Source organism: Chaetura pelagica, unplaced genomic scaffold, assembly GCF_000747805.2.
Source record: "Chaetura pelagica isolate M959 unplaced genomic scaffold, ChaPel_1.0 scaffold775, whole genome shotgun sequence".
Lineage (NCBI taxonomy): Eukaryota > Metazoa > Chordata > Aves > Apodiformes > Apodidae > Chaetura > Chaetura pelagica.
Genome location: NW_009953204.1, coordinates 681,380 through 690,656, shown reverse-complemented (window position 1 = coordinate 690,656; position 9,277 = coordinate 681,380). Strand labels below are relative to the sequence as shown.

The window sequence follows — 9,277 nt, the reverse complement described above, 5'->3', positions numbered from 1 at the left end:
CATTATTTTCATCATCAATCATCATCACCATTATCATAATCACCATTATCATCATCAATATCATCATCAATATCATTATCATTATTATCATTGTCATTATCAATCATTATCATCATTTTATCCCTCTTCAAATGGTTTGATCTGTCTCTTTCAGTGTAACTGTTCAGTAGTTGGTACAGAAACCACCTGGATTTGCTAGACCCTGTTGGCTTGAATGGCCCTGGGATTAAATCTTAATAAAGGGTATAAATACCCAGCAGGGGAGGCAAAACCACCTGGGAATCCTGCCAGGAAGCAGGTGGCAAAGAGATCCTGCTGCTGCCAGGGCAGCTTCTCCTGCTGGGACTTGGCACCTGCCCGTGCCTCCCTCAGCCCCTGCTGCTTCCTCCTCTTACCTGCAGCCCAACCCACACACCTGTGGGCACCAGGAGGGGGTGGCCGGGAGCAGAGGGGCCAAAATGAGGCTTTTCTTGTGTAAAAGCACCAGTGCAGGTGGTGAAAGGCTGAGCTCAGGTCTTCAGTGAGCTGGGTTGCCTGGTCCTGAGCAGGCAGGGGGTTCTAGTCTAGTTCAAGTTAAGAATAGTAGGAATGATTCAGGATTTTGTTCCTGCCTTGCCCACCTGCCTCAGTGGCCTGAGCAGTTGTTCCCTCTCTCATCTGCTGCTCTTATGTAGCTTATTTGTCTCTGGAAGGGGAAGAATAATTAGAATTAAACCCCAACAGCCTTCCCAGCTCACCCAACAGGCCCAAGGCCCAGGCTGGGGAAGCACATGGAATGTCAGAGAGGGAGGGATCTCCCCTCACAGACCTGCCAGCTGGCAGCAGACTCCACAGGGGGAGAAACATTGAATTATGAGGGGTGAGCTGGTGCCAGCCTTGTCCTGCTGATGTCAGGGGAGCACAGCAGTGCTGAGCACCAGCCCACTCTGCCTGGACACCAAATTGCTGCCTCCAGAGATCATCTGCCTCACCACAGCCCTGCCCAGGCTGGCTTTTTGTCCCTGGAAGTCAAAGCCAGGCTAAAATCAGTGGTGCTGGGAGGGCTGTGCTAGCCATGCTGCAGGGAAGATGCCTCTCACAGCAAATAATCATGGGATTACCTGGGTTGGAAAAGACCTGCCAGCTCATCGAGGCCAAGTACAGCTGCAGTCTGGGAGGAGGATAAAAGATAAGGTGCTTAAAGAAGAATTTATAAGGCTTAACTTTGCTTCTTGGTGCAGATGTGGCAGAAAGAGACTTCCTGAGGTTGGGAGGCTGGGAGAGGCCACAGCAGGTCTGGCCATAGGTCCCTTTCACCTGGGTGTAAGAACAGGTCCTTTCCTGGCTGCTCTTGCCCCTCCTGGCCCCTCTCTGGAGGCTGAACCTCAGAGCTTCAGAAAGGGGGGACCCCCCAGAGCCTTCCCCAGCAGCAGGGGGGTTTGCTGAAGGATGTTCCTGCCTGTCCCAGGAGCACAATGAGCCTTCCCCTCTGCTGGCAGCTGCCATGCAGACCCTCCCGGGTTCAGAGTGTCCAAAGATCCTGTTCTGATTGTGTGATGCACAAGCTGGGGGGTCCCAGAGAGACCCCCACAGCATCTGGGCATCTCACACTTCAACAGGAGAAGATGCTCTTGGCCCAAGTCTTGCTTTTCCAGGCAGGTTCCTCACCTGGCAGGGGGAAGATTTTCCAACCTTCACTGGAACCCAAGTCCTTTCTCTTGGCCAACCTCAGCTCAGTGTCCATCCAGGCAATGTCAGCTCAGGCAGGGAAGAGGCTCTTCAGGGATCATCCACACTGACCATGCAAATTGGAGTGAAAAGAAACCACAGCAGGAGATTTGCATTTAAGCAAATCCCAAACAAGGCATCGTGTGGAGGAACCAGTAAATTGTAGGAAAGGCATTTCCACTGGGCTCAGCTGGAAGTCCAGCAGTGGAGCATGAGCCCTGCCTTCCCTCTGCTCTGGGAAGCTCATGACCAACAACCCTTCCTCAAGACCCTGCAGAATCCAAAGGCTGGGAGGTGTCAGCAGTGACCACCATGGAAGCAGGTGAGTTGCAGCACCTTGACTTTCCTCAAAGGTAAAGATGCCTCTTCCTGGGAATATCATGGAAAGGACGTTCTGTGCCACCCTTGGGCTGATACTAAAAGCCAAAGAAATCAGGAAGAATTGCCCAAAGTCAACATGTGGCACCTGGAAATGTCCCAAGATCATGTTCCATCTTCTCTGGGCTGAATTTGTGTTCCTTCACAGTGCAGTATTTCTATTGCCTTTGGTTTTTCCAAAAGGCAGTTAGATCCTGCTGATAGGATTCAATTTACTCAAAAAAATTATATAAACTTGGGCCTAAATTAGCATGGGCTTCCTCAGGGCTGCCAACAGCAGAGTTACCCTGAGCTTTCATAGCTCAGCATCAGATCCTCAGGAATAACTCCCTGAAAGAAGCAGGTTGAGGTAGGTGAGGCTGGGCTGTTAAAAACAGGGTTAGAGAGCAGAGACGTTGCACTGTAAGGACCTGAGCAGAGGAATAAACGAGTGTATGAAGCAGTTTGAACAGCACTGAACTCCTGTGTAAAAGCAAAGAGGTATGGAAGTGTCTTTGCAGTGTTTTTGAAGGCAGATGTTAGAAAAGCAGGGCAGCAGAAGTGCTGGAGATGGTCCCAGAGAAGCAGGGTCAGTTCACCCAAAGAGGCTGTAGGACTGGGCAGTGTCAGCCTGCAGAGCAACAGAATAAAAGCTGCTCAGAGCTTTTGCAATGATGTTATTTTAGAAATATCCCTCCTCCCAAAATGAAATACAAGCCTGTCTGCCTGGCTTCAGCCTCCTCTGTGAGTTCTGTGCTGAATCAATGCCTGAATCTTCAACTGAGTTGAAAAGTTACAGCTGGTTACAGGAGTGGGTGAGTTATGGCAGGTACCAAACCCTCCCTGAGCTGAGGGAACTGGGCTGCAAGTTCAGACAAATGACAAAACTCTTCTCCCTGAAGGAACTCTCATGCAAAGATGTAGGAAGTCCAGTTATTTTCCTGCCAGTTCTACCTGCTCTGCCCCAGCTTTTCAGCTCCAGCTCCATGTGCTTCCAACTGCTCTGAGTGAGAACAGCCCTGAAAAGGGACTAGAGGAGGCAGAATTCTTCCTAGGGCCATGGAAAGAAACCAGACTCAGTGAGAAGAGCCCTAAGAAGGGACTAGAGGAGGCAGAATTCTTCCTAGGGCCATGGAAAGGAACCAGACTCAGTGAGAAGAGCCCCAAAAAGGGACTAGAGGAGGCAGAATTCTTCCTTGGGCCACAGAGAAGAGCCAGCCTCAGTGCACAGGTTCTCCTCAGCTGCCAGGGTTGAGCTCCACTTCTGGCTCAGTCTTGCCCACAGATGCTCACTGGTCTGTATCCAGGCTCATTGTTCACCTCTGTTTTGATCCCAATCTCTTGCAATGGGTTTGCCCTTTGTGCCCAACCTTGGCTGAAGTCCCTCTGGCTACACCAAAGCCCAACAGGAAACATCTGGGACACCCCCAAGGCAGCACTGAGACTCTGTGTTGTTTGAACCCTCTGCCCTTCCCATTCTAAGCTCTCCAGGTGCACCTGGGGACACAAAACCAGGTGAGGGAAAGTCACAAATGGGGCCAAAAATGGAGCTTTGCACCTCCTGAAAAAAAAAAAGCAGGAGGGCAGAATGATCAAACACCATTCTAGGGATCAAACAGCTCAGCTGTGGAATGGCTGGTTTTGTTCCCTTGGGAGAAGTGGCTGCCTGTTTTCCAAGGGATTAGCTTCAAAGCCAAGTTCTGCTCTGGAAGGTTTCAATACAAGCCCATATGGACTCTCCTCCCTGGCTCCACAGGTGCCAGCTCCCTGCCCAGGCACAGCCTGCTCCCCAGGGGAAAAGCTCTGCCTGGTTTTGTGCCTCACACCTCCCCGTGCCAAACACAGGGCAGATCCCAGAAAGCCAGGAGGAGAAGACAGGGGCTTGACACCAGAAGTCACACAGCCCCTGTTGGATGGGTTGTGCTGTGCTGGGTGACACTGCACCCCTCTTTGTGCCTTCCTGGGTAACCCTGAAAAAGCACCAGGGCCTGCAGGTCCCTGTGTTTGCTGTGGGTGCAGAGCAGGCAGCTCATTTTCCCTCCCCCAAATCCCCACTCTTGATTCCCATCACCTTCCAGAGGATCCACTCCAGCCCTCTGGGGTGGTTCCCCTCTTTGCTGCACTGAGATCAAAGCTCACAGAGCCCTGTGCTGGAAACCAGCAGCTCCACAAGGACCAGGAGGAGCTCTGACCACAGCAGTTCCAGGAGAGGCAACAAGGGCTGCAGAGTCACAGTGGGATTTGCTGACCCAGAGGGAAATCTAGGATCCCCCAGAGCTTTCTTGGGAAAAATGAAAGCCAAAAGCCAGCAGGCAGCCACCTCTGGCACAGGGGGAGCTGCACAGACACCTGGTGGCACCCAAAACTGAAAGGCAGGGCAAGGGCACCTCAGCCTTTGCTCTCTACAAATGAGCAGCCTTCACTCTTGGGTCATACAGGATCATTTTGTATTAGCACCAGCAGTTTTCTCTGCCTCCTTCCTAACCTCATGTTCCTTCCTAACCTGATGATGAGGCCACGGATTTGTCTTCTGTCACAACTTGGTAGCAACTTTCCAATACCTGAAAGGGGCCTACAAGGAAGCTGGGATGGGGCTTTTCACATGGGTGTGTAGTGAGAGGACAAGGGGTTTGAAGCTTAAAGAGGGGAGATTCAGGTTGGGCAGTAGGAAAAAGTTCTTTACATGGGTGTGTAGTGAGAGGACAAGGGGTTTGAGCTGTGGCTGCCCCATCCCTGGCAGTGTTGAAGGGCAGGTTGGATGGGGCTTGGAGCAGCCTGGGCTGGTGGGAGGTGTCCCTGCCCATGCAGGGGGTTGGATCTGGATGATTTTTCAGGTCCCTTTCAACCCAAACCATTCCATGTTTCTATGATTCTATGAACCCCTTCCAGCTGCTCTGGGCTTTCCCTGACCTCCTTTAATGCTTCTCTCATTCCCTCAGTCCCCACAGATTTTGGCAAGCGGGTGTACCAAGGAGTGAGGGTGAAACACACAGTCAAGGACCTGCTGGCTGAAAAAAGATCCAGGCAGAGCAGCAGCTCCCGCTTCCCTGTAAGTCTCTCCCCAACACTCTCTCCCTCCTTTTTCCTTCTGGAACTCGAGCAGAAAAGTCCTGTCACGTCACCTGGTTTACACAGCATTTCTGTGGAGTTTAGGGCAGGGAGCAGCAAAAAAAACCCCACCTGCAACACTAATGTTGGCCCCAAAAGATCACAGAAGGCTCCTTGATTATTATTTTTTACATCAGTGAAGCTCCAAGGGATTAAAGTCCTTTGTTGTTGTTGGGTTTAGTGTTGGTTTGGTGTTTGGGGGTTTTTTTAAGCCAATCAGTAATGCTGAATTTCTCATTCCCTCCTCACCCTGCTGATGACAACTTTCCAAGTCAACTTCCTTTACCCTCGAACAACTCATTGCCACAAAAATAGATGTTCTTCCCTGAATGTTGTGCTCCTTCCAGCTCCTCTCTGGCACACCAGAGTGCCAGGGGAGATGTAGTGATGCTATGGTCTGGAAAGAGGCCAAGCATCAGTTTGTTAAGAGATCATTCCTCTTTAAAGTGGTTCTATGGCAACAGGAAACCTCACTCAAATTATAGTGCACTACAGGGTCAGGTTTTTTCCCCCACTTACTGACCAGAAAAGCAATGCTGTCCCCATAAGGGGACAAAAGATTTCAGGTGGCAGCACGTGGCACCTGCCCCAGCAGCACGGGAGGCCATTCCGTGTGTCCCCTCAAGACTCACCTTTCCCAAGCAGCAGGACTTCACTCCCAGGCTGACAGGGAGCAGTGGGGCCACTGACAGATGAGGAGATGCAGTCAAGCTGCTGAAGCCACCTTGGAAGGAAATGGTGGGAGCAGAGACCTGAATGACTGGCAGCAGGAGACACTTTTGATGCTCTTTTCACCCACCCCCCCACTCCCCACTTCCCCAAGCTCTTTGCCTCAGGCTTTTTTTGCCATTAGCAAAACATCAAGACCTCAAAGGGACTTGTAAGTATCTTTCTCACTGTTACTTTCATGCACATTCACTCTGGGTAACAAACCAGGCAGAAACCAGCAGGGGCATTACCAAGAAACATGGGGAGGGACTTGGGACAAGGGCAGGGAGGGAGAGGACAAGGGGGAAGGGATTGAAACTGGAAGAGGGAGATTGAGGTGAGACATGAGGAGGGAATTGTGGAGTGTGAGGGTGGTGAGAGCCTGGCCCAGGTTGCCCAGGGAAGCTGTGGCTGCCCCATCCCTGGCAGTGTTGAAGGGCAGGTTGGATGGGGCTTGGAGCAGCCTGGGCTGGTGGGAGGTGTCCCTGCCCATGCAGGGGGTTGGATCTGGATGATCTTTAAGTCCCTTCCAACCCAAACCATTCCGTGATCCTATGGCACAAAGCAAGATCTACCCCGACCCCCTCAGGGCTGATGCAGAAAGGCAGAAGACCCCCTGAGCTGTGGACAGTCACTGGGAAACTCGTGGTCCCCCCATGAAGGCTGCTGTGGGGAGCAGCAGGAAGCAGCTGCTGTGTTTGCACATCCTGATGGATGAGTGCCCTGCTCCCCCTGCTCCCCCAGAGGCGGCAGCTTCAACAGCTGCAATCAAAAGCCCCAGGCACTGTAAAAACCCCTTCCTGCTTTATTGCCCTTGACTTTGTGCTCCAAAGCTCAGCACTTGCCTGTGGCTGATGCAAAATCAGCCCTGCTGCTCATTCCCGAGGAGAGACAAAGTGTTATTGTGCAGGGCAAACATCCTTATTTGCTTGGCTGGATGGTGAAGAGAACAGCTGGAAGGGCAGCTCTGTTTATCTGACATCATAAATATAATCCAGAATCAAAGCACATGGCAGATAACTGAGCTTTGCTGTGTTTATGATGCAGTGCAATTCAGCTGCATCTTTTGTTCCAACCTGAGCTTTGCTCCAAAATCAGTAAGCCTTTGATTTGGCTCCAAAAATCTATGGTGTGGAGGAGACCTGCTTTAGAGAGGTCATTGCTCAGCAAGTGGGAGCTGCTGGGTTGTTGACTGAGGCAGCAGAACAGCAACGATTTCATGACTGCCAGGCCCTGCACATGATAAATGGTAGGGAACCAGTGTGTACTGTGGTGAAAACCACCCACTGTGGGCTTCTGAGTTCCCACCAACTGCTGGGATTGGTCCTGAGCTTTAGGAGCATCTGCCTGTGAGGAAAGGCTGGGAGAGCTGGGGCTGCTCAGCTGGAGAGGAGGAGGCTGAGGGGGGATCTGATCAGTGCTGATCAATATCTACAGGGGGTGGCAGGAGGATGGGCCAGACTCTTCCCAGTGGTGCCCAGGGACAGGACAAGGGGCAATGGGCACAAACTGGAGCACAGGAGGTTTGACCTGAATAGGAGAAAATCCTTCTGGACTCTGAGGGTGGCAGAGCCCTGGGACAGGCTGCCCAGGGAGGGTGTGGAGTCTCCATCCCTGGAGACATTCAAACCTGGACGTGTTCCTGTGGGATCTGCTCTAGGGGATCCTGCTCTGGCAGGACTAGATGATCTCCAAAGGTCCCTTCCAACCCACACCACTCTGTGACATTTTTTTCCTTTGGCTCATCCACTGCACAGGCAGGACCCAGCAGGTACCCTCTGCGTGAGAAAAGATCACCCTCTTCTCTCAGGTGGGGAGACTGGTGGGTACCCAGGTGGAGCCCTGTGCCCAGCAGCACCCAGAGGCCAAGGACAGATCATTCAGCAAAGCACTGAGGTGCCCTGCCCAGCCTGAGCTTTGCTTTTCTGCTTCATTCTTATTCCTTCAGCTGCTCTACTACAGGTTGGGCCCAGAGAGGTGAAACATATATATATATAGTCAGAAGGCATCACAGGTCCCCACTGCAGGACAAGACCATTATTTTGACCTGAATCCTTACATTTACTGCCCCAAGACAGCCTGGCAGCTGGACAGAGCTCCTGGGTAACCAAATTAGGGAAGCAACACAGTCCCCTGAGCCCCCCAGCCAGTATCTCTGCCCAGTCATGTGCAGGAGGGGCTGGGACCAAGCTCAGCAGCAGCTGAGTGATGCTAACCAGACACCCTGCTGTGCTGCAGGAGATCCAGCTCTTCCAGCCCCACAGCACTGGGAGGAAGCCCAGCAGGGAGGAAATGAACTCATGGGCTTCAATTAGGGCCAGCAATTTGTCACCTGATAAGGAGCAGGGAGGCAAGTGAAATGTAGATCTCTGTAAGTTGCCTGCTCTGGGGGAGGCCAAAGATGGGCTGCTGCAGGGGCTCTTCCCATGGGATGGAGGCAGGGGAAGCCCTTGCAGCTGCTGTCAGCTCTGGGGTCACCCAGCATGGTGTGGGACAAGGGGACCTGCTGCCTGTGACACTGCCAGGTGGTTTCTGTGGCTGTTGAACAGGCAGGATCAAAGCCCAGCTGAGATGCCCTGCTCATCTGAAATGCTCCCCAGGCTGGCAGCTGTGCCCAGGGACCTTCCTGTCCTTCCAGGAGAGCATCCCAGCTCCCTTCACTGCAGCCCTTTGCCCTGAAGGCAGCACCTCTGCTACCTGCAGTTCCTCACTCAGCTTCTCCCTCAAGCACAGCACCAGGGGTGCCAGGTGCCAGTCCCAGGCTGCTCCCCCATGGGGTGTTAAGACTGGGCTCTAAATACCAGTGCAGGGGCCTCCACCACTGCTTCCCAAGGGATTCCTCCTCAGTGCCTGCAGGAAGAGGTGGATACGATGGGATGGGCAGGCAGGGGAGGTGGTGGTGAAAAGCCCTGAAGCAGGAGGGGGTGTGGGTGCTGAGAAAGGGGTGTCTGCTGAGGCCAGATTTGCATGAGGAGGCTTCAGCCCTGCAGGGCAGTGGGTACTTCCAGCTCTGATCCTCCCTGGGGTCTGGGGCTGGGAATGGCCCAGCTGAGGACACTGCAAGCCCCAGCCCTGACCCTGCCAGCTCAACATCCTCATCTGCCCACAAGCCCAAGGGCTCCTTCCTGACACCTCCTGTCACTCCCACAGCCCCTGTGACTTGTGTGGGCTCGGAGCTCATTTCCATGCTGGAGCAGGGAGCAGCTGCAAACCTCCCTTCAGCAGCAAAAGGAAGTCCCAGCACTGGCAAATTTAATTCAAATCTTAAACCTCTAAATTTGGTTGCTTGCTGTGGCAGGAACCTCCTGGTTGCACTATGCAAACTGGAAGCAGCATGCCAGCATCCCTGGGCAGGGCTGCAGCCCAGCTGAGGGCAGGGAAGCCAACTGCATTCCTG

The 9,277-nt window shown here is 52.8% G+C and overlaps 1 protein-coding gene across 1 annotated transcript in view; it reads left to right on the top strand.

Annotated features, from left to right (window-relative positions):
• Positions 1-2,019: 2,019 nt before the first annotated feature.
• LOC104388556 (chromosome unknown open reading frame, human C11orf53) overlaps positions 2,020-9,277 on the top strand; it is a 10,671-nt gene continuing 3,413 nt past the window's right edge. The window contains exons 1-2 of the mRNA XM_009997433.1: positions 2,020-2,029; positions 5,004-5,113. Coding sequence (XP_009995735.1) covers positions 2,020-2,029; positions 5,004-5,113 — 120 coding nt within the window. The remainder of the gene's footprint in view (positions 2,030-5,003; positions 5,114-9,277) is intronic.